At 45.3% G+C, this 17,325-nt stretch overlaps 1 protein-coding gene and 1 long non-coding RNA gene across 3 annotated transcripts in view; one reads left to right on the forward strand and one right to left on the reverse strand.

Annotated features, from left to right (window-relative positions):
* Nucleotides 1-479: 479 nt before the first annotated feature.
* On the reverse strand, nt 480-1,304 carry LOC135366944 (uncharacterized). Of its 2 annotated transcripts, XR_010414324.1 has the most exons (6): nt 1,179-1,304; nt 1,070-1,094; nt 962-1,004; nt 845-893; nt 760-786; nt 480-665 (listed from the first exon to the last, which is right to left on the reverse strand). It is a non-coding gene; the product is annotated as an uncharacterized LOC135366944 (long non-coding RNA). The 2 variants fall into 2 exon arrangements; XR_010414323.1 differs by having other exon boundaries at nt 480-786.
* Nucleotides 1,305-14,281: 12,977 nt separating this feature from the next.
* Nucleotides 14,282-17,325, forward strand: part of LOC135378490 (sulfhydryl oxidase 1-like) — a 157,867-nt gene continuing 154,823 nt past the window's right edge. The window contains exon 1 of the mRNA XM_064611544.1: nt 14,282-14,645. Within this exon, the coding sequence (XP_064467614.1) occupies nt 14,387-14,645 (259 nt within the window). The 5' untranslated portion in view covers nt 14,282-14,386. The remainder of the gene's footprint in view (nt 14,646-17,325) is intronic.

Consider the following 17,325-nt stretch of genomic DNA (forward strand, 5'->3'; position numbering starts at 1 on the left):
TGTAGACATTTGGCTACAGAATAGCTGTGGAATTTTTTGTTTTCTTTCTGTGTACTGTCAACATAATTCTGGTAACACCATCCCGCGTATGATGTGAAGACTTTTTGTAGACTTCCTGTGACTCCACTCTCTTAGAAATGAACTTCACCGCATAGCACACTCCTGGCCAATCATCATCTCGAATATCGTTATCTGCCTGAAAACGGGAGGTGTACGCCATTTTTGTGACAATTATGAACAGCGTAAGTATCACAAAAAAGCCGTGTGCCTACCGTTTTGAACAAATCAGGTCACATAGCGATATCATTCGAGTTGATGGTCGGCTAGGAGCATGCTATGCGGTGAAGTTCATTTTTAAGAGTGCATATGTTCACTTACTTGCAACACGCATAAAATACACGAAATGAAGTACTGCAAAATTATATATGTATCTACTTTATTCCGAAAATGCATACCTTGAAAGTGGTATGCAGTGTCGACACAATCATACAAAACATCCCGCGCACACAGTAGTTACGTATTTCACACGTACACATCCTTCGTGCCACATAGTGTCGCGTCGCACAATTGACAGTCAGTGATCTGCTGTTCTTCTGGCGACCCACGGTGAAACAGCTAGAATTTCGGCGCCAGCGACGTCTCTGAAGCGCTGGAGAGATATGTGTCTGAAATAGGGCGTGCAATCGCAAATTAGTAACGTTCAAACACAAGTGAGTAAAACTGAGTAATACGGTCATAGCAACAACAAAGTTGGTTCACCCAGCTTAGTGTTCAACAAAGTAGAGCCTGCAAGAAGGAAAATGAAATTAGCAGAATCAACACCAGCCACGAAGTGTACACTTACCGGACGGGACGCAACACTGCAGCCGCTGCTCCGAACAAACAACAAAAACCTACAGCACAACAGTCATGGTGTGAATACATGCGAAGCTTAATCACACCCTCCGATCACACAGCTTACCCATTACGACGCAAAATCATATCCTCCTTCCTTCTTTCATGGCCTGCAACAACGAGAATGAAATTAGCAGAAGCAACACCGGCCACGAACTGATACTTGTACACCTACCTGACGGGACGCAACACTGCAGCCGCTGCTCCCAACAAACAACAAAAGCCAACAGTCATGGTGTGAATACAAGTGAAGCTTAATCACACACTTCGATCACACAGCTTACCCCATACGACGCAAAATCACGGCCTCCTTTGTTCACAAATGGACGAGCGAGCGCGGAGACCGTTCAAACGTCTTGCAACGGTTGCAACGACATTCCGATGATGCTAATGGCGATGACTCCTTCGTGACGAGGAGAGGGGCGAGGGTGAAGCCTGAAGCACGGCGGCGCCGAGTCAAAATGTGGAGCAAACTTGTCGCATGCGCATGATCCTCATGTGGTCGTATAAGTTGGAAATATATTGCATAATAAACTGAAATATAAATAATACGAGGAAGCGCCTTCCCAAAGCCAACGAAAATGTATTTAGAGCTTTAGTGTGCAGCTAAAATGTGGGAAAGTGTCATTTAAGCAACATTTGATCATAAGTTCAGATTCAAATACCGCTTTGTTTAGTGGAAAGACGGTAACACTGATCTGTCTACCTCCCGGGAGTTTTTTTTTTTTTTTTGAACTCACCCTGAAATTGCTAATATTACCCATACAGCCTGTCTCCCAATGAATAGATTCACAAATATGCCTCTATACATATATACCGCCACCCCCCACCCCGTTAGGAAATGCTCGGTACCCCCAGAGGTCGACCTCTGGGACATTACTGGCCGATAATGCGGTAATTAATAATACAAAATACATCTATAAAATAAAATGGTCGAAATAAATACTCATTACACAGGTGCACAGAAAGTTCACAAAGCGTCAACAACGACACCTATGTACATTGTCCACACAAGGTACACATAAGGTATTTCAAAAGACTGTCAACATGATGTCAACAGCAATTCCTGTTGACTTGATCAACAAGGAGTCGAAGTCAACACACTGTCAAGACAGGAAACAAGAAGTCCACAAGAAGTCTGCAGAAAGACAAAATGCATTTTCATAAGGGTTAGGTCCACAGTTTCCTATACGTGTGTGCAACAAGTCGGATTCGTACATTGTTATATTTCACTCGTCGCCATGTCGATTTAGCAATGGAGCGTACGTATACTGCAAGGTAGTAGCGGTGCGACGTCGCACGAGTGTGTCGTTTCCTGCCTACGGGAGACCTCTGCGGGCCGAGCTCACCTCCACCGGATGACTTGGAGATCTCAGCAACTGTTCGTGTAAACGAGCGTCCTGAACCATCACAGTGACCAAGCGCAGCTCATCTAGAGCAGCAGTCAGCGTCACCAGCAGAGGATACTGCATTGGTACCAGATCACATGGACTTTTCCAGGACTGCAGATTCTTCACCAGATATATGAGACATTTCAGACAACATGTTACAATGCTACACTGTAGGCGTTCTAGGCTGACGTGCACCTTCTGTCGAAGCACGTTTTTCTTCCTGAGTCAGTACGAGGCACATTTCAAGACGTGTGAGGCTGCAAGTTCCCGAGGGCTCAGCTCTGTTTCTCTGGATGTAGTTAGTCATGTGTACGGTGTAGGGGAAGCACATGCCCCTTTTTAGTATGATCCACCACAAATTATTGATAAGAACCTCATTCTGTGTCGTCTATGCTTGCAGCTGGAAGGACAACACCGCTGTACCAAGCTTGCCGTTGACACAGTTGTTCAAGGAGTGAGAACCCTACTCTCAGGCTCTGATGCACAAGTTGATTTTGCAAATTTCGAGTCTAGTAACGCTCGCAAAAAGCTTTATGAAAATGGGTTTCTATGTTTCGCCTCAAGAAGTAATGCTTTCAGGGAATCGAAAAGCATATGTAATGCCAATAGAAAAGCTGCTCGCCTCTCTGCTGGGGCATCCTTTCTTCTACAACTGCTTTAAGAGTCAACGCATATTCCTGATGATGACAGCTGCGTGTCTGAGCTTTGTTGCGGAGCAAGATACAAATCTTACCCATTCATTTTAAAGCACAGGGAAAATTGCATTGGGATGATATCGAGTTGGCAAATGCCCCCGGTTCAAAGTGTGGTTTGAAGGGGAAGCTAACAATGTTCTACGTAACATTTGCTAACGTTCCACCATCGCACCGGTCTAAGCTTGAGAACATAAACCTGCTAGCTGTTGCACAGAGTTCTCATTGAAAGAGCAGTGGAGACAAAGAAAAGCTGCTCTTGTAGACCTCTCTGATAAAGGGACTGAGTTTGACACCGCTGATGGCAAGGAACGCTTCTTTGCTTGCGTTCTCGTATTTGTTGGGGATGCCCTGGATTGCAATGCACCTGCAGGCTTCAACAGTCATTTAGCACGAAGGTACTTAGAGGCTGTCGAACTTGTAATACACCAAGTTCCAAGTTTCCTGACATGTACTATCACACACAGTGCTTGTTGAGGACAGAAGACGAGATCATTAGTCAAGTGGATCAGTTCGAAAAAGCGCAGACTGAAGCGGGGACGCAGGCACTGTCTAAAAATTTCGGAATTAATGGGCCATCAGTGCTAAAAAGGCTGTCTTATATTTTACGTTGACTAAGGATCTTCTCTACGATCCTATGAATGTGTTCCTGGAGGGGATTGAAAGAGGTCAGATGTACCTTGAATGGTGCAACAAGAAAAAACGCCTGTTCTCACGTAACGAGCTTAACGATGCCCTTTCAGCATTCCAATTCCATAGAAATATTGCCAAGACCGAGTACCCACGAGGCGTTCAAAATGACCTCCAGATAATCGCATCCGCACAACAGAGTTTCATTTCGATCGGGCACCTACCACTAATACTGTCACGCTTAGCTGACAACACCCTATCAGAGCACTATAAATGCTTGTTGTCGCTGATAGGGTTGCTTCAGATGACGCCGTAGCGTGTGATAAATGCCGAAAGCGTTCAGATGCTGGAAGAGCCCGTGGCGGCACATCACAGATTGTACCTTACCTGCTACGGGAAGGCTGCCTTTATACAGCTCATTCATAAGTGCTGCCATCTCGTGCCGCCTCCTGTCTCGGGCGCCATGTTTGAGTATTGACTCCGCCGTTCTAGGTTTACTCTGTGCTGTTTATACTACGGTTTCCGTGTCTCCTGTATTAGAAAAACTTCACGTCTTGAAAGTGTAGGTAGCAGAGGTTCTCTACGATGTCAGACCGGCAAGAAGAATGGACAACGGAGCTGATAAGGTTGCCGTACTTTGACGACAACTTTGTGAATGTGTTTTACTCTGGACAGACAACACAGTCGATGAAGTTACAACTTTATGACTGAGTCTTTCGTTGAACCACGTACTATGAAAACGCGATCGTTTCTCGACCAGTGAGTACCAATCACTTGCCTTCATTTTGCAGCAGAGCGTCTGTATTGATATAAACTTTGGAGTCCCGTGCTCGCCCGTCGTACCGAAGCGCTCGCCGGCGCTTAAAATCAAGACGTTTGACAACTTTCACTGGTGTATAGTACCCATAGTCGAACGGAGTGTCAACATGCGTGGAACGCTGCTAACATGACATCGGCGGCATTTGGTTATGACTACTCAGTGGCGCACATACGACGTAATGCTCTTTGTCTTGATGGCAAGCAAGTAAACAACGATAATGTTCTAAATGCAGATAGGATAGCATAAATGGCTGTGAGTCCCGTTCTTGTGTATTTGTTTTCTATCTGCCCAAACTCAGGCTTCTTCGATTATAGAGTTCTAAACGCAGGTCGGGGAGGAGGCTTCATCAGATTACGGCTGGATGCTTCAGGAGCCAAAAGAAGACTGGCACTCCATACAGAGTTACCGTGGCCTTGTCCGAGGCACCATGGGTGGAGAGCTCTGCATGCTCTTGCACAGCAGGCTCTTCTGGGCATTGTAGTCATACTGTCGCAGTGTCGAAGACAGTGGCAAGACTTCTAGCTCTTGGCTACAAGCATAGCCCAGACGAGCTTGCTTGTACTGAGCTCCCTCAGCAGTGGGGACGACGAAGAGCAGTACTTGCACCTGAGAACGTCATGAAGGTGAACTGGAGGAGGCTTGGAGAAGACCGTCCTGAAGAACCTCTCCACTGCAAGCTGAGCGACGTCCGAAAGAAGGAAGAGACGGTAGACGAGAAAAGTTCCGTACTCAAATTTGCTGAGAGCGTAAAGGGCAGGGTAGGAGGTACACTCAGTGACACACTTGAAAGTGCTGCACATTCTACGTATGTGGACACCAAATATGGCCCAGCTCTTGAGAACTCCGTGATGGCTGTGCAGCTCAGCTGTTCACCTTTTGACTTCAAAAGTTTCGTCGCTCTGAGTCAAGGCCAGGACATATCCACCTGCAGTGCTCACGGATTCACCTTGTTTCAAGATTGTCCGGAATGGTCTTTGCCAGCGAATAGCAATGCTTCTGTGCTCATGGTACGTTTATTTGTCTTTTCCGCAAAGCCTTGTGCAACCTCTATAATAAAGCCGAAGCTCTCTGTTTTGAATTTTTCAGCAGGTGTTTCAAAGCATGCTTGTATAAACATCCCATGCAATTATTTTTGTGGCAACTCTGAAACTGTGCTTCTGTACATGCTTCCTTTTAAGAGCGATCCTTGTTGCAGGAGACACGGATATCAGCTGCCAATGCCCGACAACTTGAACAGGACACCAGAAAACAAGCCAGGAGCACACTGTGGGAGAAGGAAAGAAGGAATCGCCTGTCATCTTCCAGATTTGGTCACGTGTGGAAGCGCCAGAAGCCATGGACAGAGGTGGCATTGCGAAACTTACTTCGCCCAAAGCAGTTCAGTGTAGCGTCTGTGCGTTATGGTACCTCTAATGAGCATATTGCTGTCCTGAGGTACATCGAAGTACTTCGTCACATCCGCCATCACGTCCACGTCTTTGCATGTGGTTTCACGGTCCGACCGGACTTTCCCTGGCTGTGCTCAACGCTTGATCGGATTGTGTACGATCCCGAGTAGACCCCAGCTCACGGTGTGTTGGAGGTGAAGTGCCCATGGTCAAAAAGGGCAACATCATTAGAAGATGTACTTCAAGATAAGGACTTTCGCATTGAAGTGAGGGATGGCAAGCCATATCTAAAAGAGCACCATGAATACTATTATCAAATGATGGGCCAGATGTTTTGCTCAGGAGGCCATTGTGTGGTGTATTCACCATCGTAGATCATTGTTGTTAAAGTTGACTTCTGCCCCTCATTTTCTGATGAGATGATAAAGGTACTGACTAGGTTCTATTTTGACAGTGCTCTGCCTTACCTTGAAGCATCATCATAACCTTGTCAAAATGCGACTGTACTTTCATTGTATGAGTGAGAATCAGGATTCTCAACAATTTTTTTGTATCGCTGTCAGATACGCCCCTTTCAGTGTCTCTTGCATCAAATGGAAACGACACTTTAACAATGCAGAGTCTGATTTATTATTGTAGGTATGCTACAGATTATACATTGCACTGCACAATCATTATCTTTTCTTTTTGCAACTTTCCCACCTTCTTATGTACAACACTTCGTCTACATTACAACAAAAATATCACAGCAACAGTAAGGAACATTCAGGTACCTCTGACAGTCGTCACTGTCAATGAAAAATATCACAGTAAACACAAAGGAACGTTCACAGACGGAACTCCTCTGGCTACCACTAGTCGTAAGTTTTCATAATGGGGCTTTGGTAGCTGCTTAATAATGCACATACAGTCCACATTTGATTCATAAGGGGACAAAGCGTGATGGGCACTCCACTGTCAAATATATGATAGGTCTTTATTCGCTGGATCCTGCGTTCCACGTGTATCCTCAAGGAAGCGATTTTCTGCGTCTCCTGAACCTCTTCCTTTGTTAGCTTGCCCTGCGTTGTGAACGGTGGAATGTTGAGTCCAATTTTCAGGGAATTGAGGAGATCCTGTATTCTAAACCCTTTATCAGCCATGATAAAGTCTCCTTCTTAAAATTTTAGTGATGAAAGTCCACTTTTCTTCACTAGTTCCTTGTCGGAGATGCTTCCGGTGTAGAGGGAAGACACAAATGTCAGGTAGCCATCCGGTGACACTCCAGTAAGAGACTTCAAGGTGTTTGACGAGTATGTCTCCGATTGTAACACAAATGAGCTGGGCACTTGGCATTTTATTTCTGTTGCATCTATTATCACCCTTGTGCTTGGAAACTCTTCTTTGAATGCCACTGGCATGTTTTTCTGAATGATTTCGCGAGATGGCCACTGTGGGAGTGCAGTGAGCTTTAGATACAGATGATTGATCCACGCTGAAAGTATCCTACTTATCGCTGCTTGGGTGACACTAAACCTGTGTGCTATGTCCTGCTGGAACAAGCCAACCCGTAGTCTGACTAGGGTCAGGAACAGCTCATTGTCCATCGAAAGTGCATGAGGCCTTCCAAGAGATGAAATGCTGTCGCTATATTGGATGTTGCGACCACGCTCACCCGGGTCGAGATATGTAAGAAAGTTTTTGAACATGGCATGGGAAGGGAGGCCAGTATAAAATTGGATATCGTCGTCGGAGCTCTTGAAACGTTCAACAGAAAATGGAAGGTGTTTCTCCTCCAGCTTCCTGTGTTTTTCCTTCAGTAGCAGGAGCTCCCTTTATAATCGGGCTATTTCTGCATTTGCCACTTGCAAGGATTTCTGGAGACTCTCTGTCAATTCCTCTTTTTTCTGCATCCTCATCTCTTCTTCTGTTTTGGAAGGTGACTGTGTTTCGGGCACGGCTGTTAGTATCGTATCATTTTCACTAGTTTCACACTGCTCTTCAGTTGTGGCAAAATCACGGCATTCGGCTGGACGTCTGTCTTGAATGTTCTGAACATTTGGCCAAGCAGACTTTGGCGTGAGTGCCCTTCGTTCTTTCGGGGCTTTCCGTTCTTTTGTCACTTTTTTGAATTTGAAAACACTTGGCACAGCATTGCTGTATAGCATTCTTCGTCCACTTGGATATTCTTCACAAAGTCACTTTCCTTGAAATGCAAAGAGCAGACTTTAGCTTTCACAGTATTGTAGGGAGGCTTCCTCTTTATAGCGACGACCCACTTGTCTTGCAGTGCTTTCACCGTTGGGAAACTGTGGAAGGATACCTAAGACAGAACAGGACAAAGGGGGCTGAAAACGGATCCATGCAAACGGGTCCTCACTTGCGTACACAGATGGCGCGCACTTATGTATAAGCTGTATTCCTAAGATGCACATGCTTGTAAATATTCTATGCTTATTCTATGTATTCCGTATTTTATTCTGTGCTTCTGAATATTCTATGTTTTGGTATTTCCATGTTGATACGATGCTACACTGTTTTGAATGCCTCACAAGTTACATTGTGAGGCAGTTTTCTGATGGGACGAGTGGTTACCTTAACATATTTATGTACACAGTGTGTTTGCTCTAACGTGTCCAGAACTTTCATTTAAAGCGAGCGATAAAAGAGAAACGAGCGCTGCTTTTCAGCTACTTGACTAAGAATCAAATGCTACTGGTGAAGCAGTACTTTTTTCTTACTCAAGTAGCAGAAAAGTGCTACTTGCTATTTTTATCGCTCGCTTTAAATATAATTTCTAGACACGTTAGAGCAAACCCCCTGTATATCTGATTTGTATTTATGCTGTTTTATTGATACACAGGCTCTGAGTTCCTTCCTTTGTATTTTGATACTCTACTGGTATTTCCTAAATTTTGTGTCGTGCAATGTTCCAGATAGCCTATTTGCAGTACATGTGGGTAGATGTGCAATATATTAGAGAAATTTTGGTCACCTTTATCCAGTTCCCGTCTTGCACAGTGTGGTTTCCTCGTACATCACGTCAACTTCGGATTACGCCTCAGTTTACAATGAAGATCCGCATTCCAGCTAGCATCGTAACATGATCTAGCATCGTAGCATCGTAACATGATCTGTGGCCACGGCGAGAAACACGCACGGGTTGCACGGCATGTTCCGTCCATTCTCTGTATTCAAGCTCTCAGTGCCCTGTAGTACCCACGTGAGATAATAGACTTTTTCTAACCTCGACATGGACGATTCCTCCTTCACGTCCGACGTACATAGCAACGTTTGCGGCGCCCGTATCCCGCAAAAATATGATCCGCGGCATCTCTCGATGCGATATCAGTCTCTTAAGCCCAGAGTAACGTTTCCGTGAACGCTAAAAAGTACGCTGTTTGCCTTAAAATTTGCCAAGACCAACCCACACTTGTGATTCTTACAACATCGCTCGGTTTTCCGGGCAGCGGCTGCTCTCATGCCACGTGACATCCCAATGTGGCCGACAGACGGGAAAGTTCCGCCGTATTTAGGCGAGGAAAACTCGTCGGATAACATTGTCCATGCCAAAAGTTTGGCAGCGCACGGGTTTTATCAGGAGAAGCCTATAGGAGGTGCGCGAACTCCGTTCGCTAGGATCCTACTATATTATCTTTATGTTCGTTTATGTCAATGATCCCGGTGCCGGCTGTGCTGTCTGGGGTTTTTCCTGGGTCTTCCTCACACGTTTCAGACATATGTCGGCACAGTTCCCTCAGAAGTCGGCCCAGGACGCACATCCCCCAGGGCGTCAGTCGTGACGTTGCCCACCTCTGTGAGGCCGACAGCGGCGAGCCCTATCACAAGCACCACAACTACCACCGTACTGAGACCGCATATCGTTCGTGCTATGTTGAGTGATGTTGTGATGTGCATTCTCACTTCAGCCACAGACTTCCAACTAGCTTGGACCCTGTCGCTTTGTCCGATTCAGGTAATGAGACTTCTGCATCCCTTTGCTGCAGGTGCAACCTATGGAATGCTGCTGTAAAAGGGATAAAAGGAAACACACGGAAGTGTGGTGCGCACGAAGAATTGTATTAACGCTGAACTGCATGCTTTTGCATATAGTCGTATGCCTTATTGACGGCTGAGTGCCGAAAGTAGTCATTCGGAGTATAAAGCGATTGAAATCCACAAAGTTCCCCAACCGATTCACACATTTTCGATTGTTATGAAGCCAGCCAAGTGCACTTTTGACTGGTTTCGATATTTATTTATTATTTATACCGGGTGTTTCAGTTAAATTCTCGTGCTAAATAATTCGCGAACAGGTGCACCAATCGACGAACTTTCTTTTTTTACAAGTATCTGTCCGATACCACCTGCAAGCTGCGCACCGTGTGAATGAGTGGGAGGCGCTCATTATTTAAATAAAAATTCAGATGAGTTTCGTAAAAAAAACATAACTTCCAAAGCAGGGCGCTATCGGCATTAAAATGGGTACTACCCCTTTTGAGACCTTCAATGGGCACCTTTTAGAGAAAAATCTGCCACCGAAGCGGGTCATTTGTTGCAGTAATTAATTGGATTCGGTTTACATGTTTTTGTCGTGGCTGGTCGCAGTGAAGCGCAAAAGGACGCTCTTCACAGCTGTTATCCACCAATGAATTATGTCCTTATATAATTATGTCCGAAACCAATTACTTACAGCAACAAATGGCCCACTTCGGTGGCAGATTTTTCTCTAAAAGGTGTCTCTCAAAAAGCTGTGGGTTGTTTGAGCAAAATCACGCGTCCTACAGCTAATGCGCATGCGCGACAGCTCGAACGAATGTTTCATAGGGCTAAAATGTCGGTGGTTGCTGTTATGATAACGAAATTGCGGCAGGTCAAGTAAAAAACAATGTTTGATAGGAAGGGATGGCTCTTCTGTAAAAATAGGGGTTTTCAAGTTGCTGCAAGCAGTGTGAATTGCTCTGGCGTATGCCCGTCACCGCCACGAAAGTGGTTCGCTCTTTTGTAGTCTGGGAGCGGGTTAGAAATTTTTAGTTCATACAATTTTGCGATCACAATGAAGGCTTCTGAGGGATCTTCGGCATTGGCAGTTTCGTGGGACTGCTTGTGTCTTCAGTGAGGTGGGCGTAGCACCCGCTCTTCGTTTTTTTGGGCAATGCCGTGTTTTTTTTCGTTTTTTTTCAATTATGTGCAACGTGGATCAATTAATCCACAGAAATAAACAGCAAAAATCAGAGAAAAGTATAATCAGTGGTGAATATTATACAGGATAATGCTTTATTATTACACGGACTCTCCGTTGGTTTTATCACAGAAATATTCGCAATATTGGCGCAAAATGGGCTTGCCAATATGGGCAGCCCATATTGGTACAATATGGAGCCTGGTTGCACTCCGCATATTGGTCCAATATTGGCAATCTTGGCAGCCCATATGGGTCCAATATTGGACCAATATTGGCGTGCTGCTTGGGAAATTATGCTGGTTTCACAGCTCCGCTCAGCAAGTAGTCACATTATAGACGATAACCTGAGTTAAAAACAGTACTTGACAGGGAGGGATGTTAGAAATGTAGCTTATATCTTTGACTCGTTGCAAGCGTAGGTGTTAATTGCAAAAACACATTCCCGCCACCGCTACAAGCGTTTCCCTCCCCACCACATGAAACGAACGTGCCCCAAGAAATTTTATTTCAGTATATGATACATCCGGCACGCCAATGTAGGCTACGTAAGGTGCCCTAGGTCTCTTTATGCCTTTGCACTCAGGTTAGTCCCACAGCGTTAACAAGCTAACGAGGCGTGCCTGCGACGCACTGCACTCCGGTTTGGGTTCTACGATGGAACCACGGCTGGAGGTCTACCGTGTTCGCGGTGCTGCTTGCAAGAACCTCGAAGTGTGTGTCTCGGCCAGTGGTGTCGGTATGCTGCCGCGGAAGTCCCTATTACACTATTTGCAAGGGAATATTTGCTAGCAAATAATTCCATCATAAAAGGTGTTTTCAATAGAATACTCCAATTTTAAGGGTATTTTTGTTTTCAAACACCCGTTAGAACAGTGTTTTCTTAGGAATACACTTAACTAAAGGGTGTATTAGAAAACACCCATCATTTGAGTGTAAAGGCAACACCAAAAGGGTGTGCGCCATGGGACAAGCCTTTACACCAAAAAAGTGTAAAAAGTTTACTGTGTAGTGTCGACCAGTGACTGCTGGTTCGGTGTTGGAACCGAAACCAAAACTTCATTTGCGAGAACGTTGTTCTCTAAGACATGCCCCATATACCCAAACGGAAGAGAACTTCCCGTGGTGTTCCTGGGGATGTCCGTTCCCGGAAACTCGGATCTCTCTGGGACACAGATAATTTTGCCGACAGACGTCCCCCACACCTCCGGGTGGCCACGGTTTGAACTTCCCACAAATACGCCTTGCCGTATTAACTCACTATGACGATAACGTCTGTTTCTTGCTACTTTTGGTTTGAGGCATTCAGTTCGTTCATCGAAGTTGAACCAACGCCGCAACACACCTTCATGTCGCGACACACTTCACATTGTCATGTTTCTCTCTCTCCTGCGATACTGCTCCATGTAACATCCCGTCAGAGACCCTATTCGGACAATTCTTCAAGCGGCCGTCACGGTACATCTTGCGGATGTGCGGCTAGAGACGTCCATGCATGTAGCTCCCAGAGATGTCCACCATCCATTTCGGGACGTGGACGTTGGGATCTATTTCGGACGTCCGCAGGAGATAGTGTTCTATCTCTAAAACGTAGTTCGATAAAACCAGCCTTCCTTTCGCTGAAACGTAACACGCTAAAGTGTAACCCGTTTGTCGTGCAAACTGCAGGATGGGACAAGCGCAATGCATGCACACATCACGCTTCAAAAACAGTATTGCTCTCGCCCTCAAAACGAAGAGCAGGCGCATACTGATTCGTCTCCCTCCCCGGAGAACATGAATGAACGCAGCTACAAGGGTTACAGCTACAGCTGTTTCGGCCTTATCGGGCCAACATCAGCAGTGCGCAGGCACTGTTCTGTAAAATGTTATTATCTCGAAACCAGGTTCACTAAATAGACCCCGTATTGTCAACCGTAGGATGGGACTAGCGTAAGCTTGCCAGCACCGCACGCAAGGCCTCATGGGAACTTGTAGAGACTTCGAGCATTACGACACGGCCAGCGCCGGAGTTAGAAGAACAGCAAAACATTCCGGTGTGCCCAGCAGCAGCGTCAGCCGGGGTCAGAGTCGCTCAAAGTTCTCATGCTGCTTTGTGCCGCGCGCTTGGAGTCGCGCGCATCTTTGTGAAACCGTCTATTGTAGGGGAACCCGGCCGCACACCCTTACCCGAGGCTCTATGGGGCCTGGCCTCTCTAGAGATCAGAAGCACCAGCTCGCGTGGCTCAGTGATTAGCGTGCTGGCCATGTCACGTCGAGACTGGGAGGTACCCGTGTTCGAACTCCTCAGACGCTTTCAGACATCTGTCGGCACAGTTCCCTTAGAAGTCGGCCCCGGACGTACATTCCTCAGGGCGTCGGTCGTGACGTTGCCCACATCTGTGAGGTCGACAACGCCGAGCCCTTTCATCAGCACCACCACCACCACCTGGAGATCGGAAGACGTGCCCGTTGTTCCGCCTTATGAGCCGTAACTTCGTATGATTTGCGTGTTCACTTGCACAAAGTTTGGTTATTGCTAGTAGCATTTATTTAAGTATAGCAAGCAAAGTGTGTTACCTCGCATCAATATATTCACCTGAAGCTTTACCGGCTCTCTGACACAAAACACATTCTACGCGTAAGGATGTTAATTCATGCTGCTCATATTGAGATATGTTACTCATTCTATAATTTACTAAATGCCGGTGCGTACAACCGGCAAAAACAAAAGGCAGACTCCAGCTGTTTTTTAGACAAATTGTTGTTCCTTTGCTGCGCATTCTTACTGGTCACCACCAGCTTGCCCGCTTTCTGGCTGTTTTATATATGTTCCATTCCTCTGGTACTTCATGCACAAGACATTCACTGGGCAAGACAACCCAAATCGCGCGTTCGATGCTTTCAATGTTTTTGTCGCTTTCTCTGGGAAACCTTAGTGTTATTTACAGCTTCGTGAAAGAGTGCATCGGTGTGATCGTTTGAAGTTTAATGCCTTTGCTTTGCTTTTTTTAGCAAACGTCACAACGAATTTTCGCTAAATTTCAAGCTTGGAATATGGTGAATTTTACCGTCACTGATGAGCACATTCGATGCAATATGACGAAAAATAACCCGAGACCGAGGAACACGCAGAACATCATGTAGCTACCTGAAGCCACACAGAGGACACACAACACACCTCGAAGTACCAAAACAGTATCGCCTATTGGACAGATCCGCTACAGATGCCAACAACGGAGCGCGTCTTCTGCTGCGGCTAATGACCTTGCGCCAGGTGGCGAGTGAAGCTCAAGATTTTCATTGCCTATCGTGCGTCTCCCTCTCATAGCACACATGCGACGCCCATCGTATACTATCCCTTCCAGCCACTATACCGCTGCTTTCGACAGCCTCAGCTGTTCGTCGTTTAACCGGGAATACGTGTCGGAATGGCGCGTCAGCAATCAGTTCTCTCGCTTGCGCGCAGGATCGCGTTGTTGGTGTTGTTCATGTGCGATTTCTCGGTGCAGATAACAAATGGAAGCCTTTACAATGACTCGGTGAATATTGAGGAGGTAACTTCGTCAGATTTTTACGATGTATTGACAGGGAAAGACCACATATGGGTGATCAATTATTACAAGTCCTGGTGCGGCCACTGTCAACGCTACGCCCCGATCTTCGCAGCCTTTGCCAAGGATATTATAGGTAGGATGAAACTCTCTGCTTCTCTTCTGTGCGTAGTGGTTCTCAGATGTGTCTTAATTTTGAACTTCGAATTATTGCGACCAAAGTTGTCGCTTCGAAAAGTAGAAAATGCAACTATCTTGTGAGGGTCCAGGAAGAAATGTCCCCGGAAAAAATGTCCCCTGAGTAACATTATTTTTTGGTACACGTGGACGTCGGACGTAGACTTTTTACTAGGACGGTGTGAATATTTGGATTTTTGGAAAGCCGAAGCGAGTAATCGTATATCATATTCCATTTCCGAATCAAATATGGAATTCAATGTTCGAGTTCCGAATCGAATTGATGTTTCTTCTAAATCGAATATATTTGAATAGTCCCGAAGTTGCACAAGTAAGGCCGGCACATGGAGGGCATAAAACAGAGTGAGCAATATATCAGCTATGTGCTTACGCATACATAACGTGCATGTTTATATTCCAACATATGCTGCATACAGGGTGTTTCAAAAAGAGTGTCATTCGGATTTTATAAAAAAACGAGGCGACGGAAAAATACGGGGTAAACGGCACTTGTGTGGCAACTGAATTTGCCATCTTGCAAAAATGTGTTCATTTGATTTTAATTAAAATAAATTGAGTTTCTTTAATTCAACTTCAAAGTTTCCCAAGTCAACCTCATGTTTTTTTTACAGAATTAGAGAGCCCGTAGCGAAATTTATCAGAACCACCAAGAAATCCGCTCGATATTGCAAAGGGAACTGCCCAAAAAAAGTCGCGAAGTTGAGGCTTCAGAGTTTCGGGTATTCAACAGCGCACCAAATCAGTCGCAAAGATGCGCGGAGGGCAGGACATGTTCCTGCCCCCATGAAGCTAGAACAGTTTATCGCCGGACCGGCGTGCAGCACAGGACGCGCCGATAACAAGGCGGGTGACATTCCATTGATAAGCCGCAAACAAAAATGATTCCGCCTCTTTTTTCCCGCCCTGTTTTTTTTTTTTCGACCTTCTATCTTTCATTGGGGCAGGAGCAAGTCCTCCTCTCCACGAATCTTTGCGTTTGATTTCTTGCGCCGTTGAATACCCGAAACTTTGAAGCCTCAATTTCGGGTCTTTTTTTGGTCAGTTCCATTTGCAATATCGAGCGGATTTCTTGGTGGATCTGACTAAGTTCGCTACGGGCTCTCTAATTCTGTAAAAAAAAGTTATGTTGACTTGGGAAATTTTGGAGTTCAATTAAAGAAATTCAATTTATTTTAATTAAAATCAAATGAAAATATTTTTGCAAGATGGCAAATTCAGTTGCCACACAAGTGCCGTTTACCTCGTATTTTTCAGTCGCCCAGTTTTTTTATAAAGTCCGAATGACACGTTTTTTGAAACACCCTGTATGTATCCGATGTACAGGGTGTCCCAGAAAACGTGTCATTGAATTATAATAAAAAAACTACGCCACCTAGAATCATGCGGTCAAGAGCATTTGTTCTTATTAGGTTTTTGCCACCTCCTAATGTGAATGTCATGTACTCCAAGTTTAATTATGTAAATATTTGCGAACTGAACTCGAAAATTTCCCAAGTAAATGTCACTTTTTTACCCCACCAACATGGAGAGCGTGCCGAATTCACTCAAATTCATAATAATTCACAGTGATATTCACGAACTATCCCATCGGAAAAAATAGCCGAATATCATGCTTTACGGAGCATCGGACCATAGCGCGCGATGACTTTTTGAGCGCAATCGCTCTCAGTGCGACGAAAGGAGGTTCCGAAGCCAGCCCACAGAGTGATAATAGAAAAAGTAACAGTTCCTAAAATTGGGAGAGGGAAAGCATTGTCCCAGCGAAAGTCGGACGTGATAAGCCGTGCCTGTTTTATCTCATTCTGCGATGTCGGGGAGGGCTGGGTTTTCAACCTCCTTTCGTCGGACTGACAAAGATTGCGCTGAAAAATTCATCGTGCGCTATTCTGTGCGACCTCCGTAGAGCATGATGCTCGGCTATTTTTTCCGATGGGATAGCTCCTGAATATCCCTGTCAATTATCATTAATTTGACTAAATTAGACACGTTCTTCACATTGGTGGGGCAAAAAAGGGACCTTTACTAGGCAAATTTCCGACTTAAGCTCGCAACAATTTACATAATTAAACTTAAACGTTACACGACATTCACATGAGGTGGTGTCAAACACCCAGTAAGAACAAATGCCAATGACCGCATGACTCTAGGTGGTGTAGTTTTTTTTTTTAATTATAATTCAATGACACGTTTTCTGGGACACCCTGTATATGAATCACCTCATCCCATCATCATTCATGTAGTAGTAGTAGTTGTTATTGTTACGGTTATACAACGAGTCGCTTAATTTATACGTATTCAGTTTCGTTTTAAAATGACTATTCACACATAGCATTTCTTTGCCTGGGGTGTCGCTGTGGGTGACCAGGGTCAGTTTTGGGGCATTTACTTCGTTGTTTCTTGCAACAAAACGGCCTCTACAGCCATGGGGCTCCTGAGACGGAACGCGTGGCACCGCCAGACATATTGAAATACATTTTTGCCTGTCAATTTTGTTGCTTCCCCTCCCCCATTTCCTTACACATCACCCTGCACGTCGATCCGCGCATTCTTAAAAAACAACTTGACATCCTCTTAGCCATTCCGAATGACATCTTCTCTCCTGATTTGTTGAAACTGGG

The sequence above is a fragment of the Ornithodoros turicata genome, chromosome 1 (genome assembly GCF_037126465.1).
Source record: "Ornithodoros turicata isolate Travis chromosome 1, ASM3712646v1, whole genome shotgun sequence".
Taxonomy (NCBI): Eukaryota; Metazoa; Arthropoda; class Arachnida; order Ixodida; family Argasidae; genus Ornithodoros; species Ornithodoros turicata.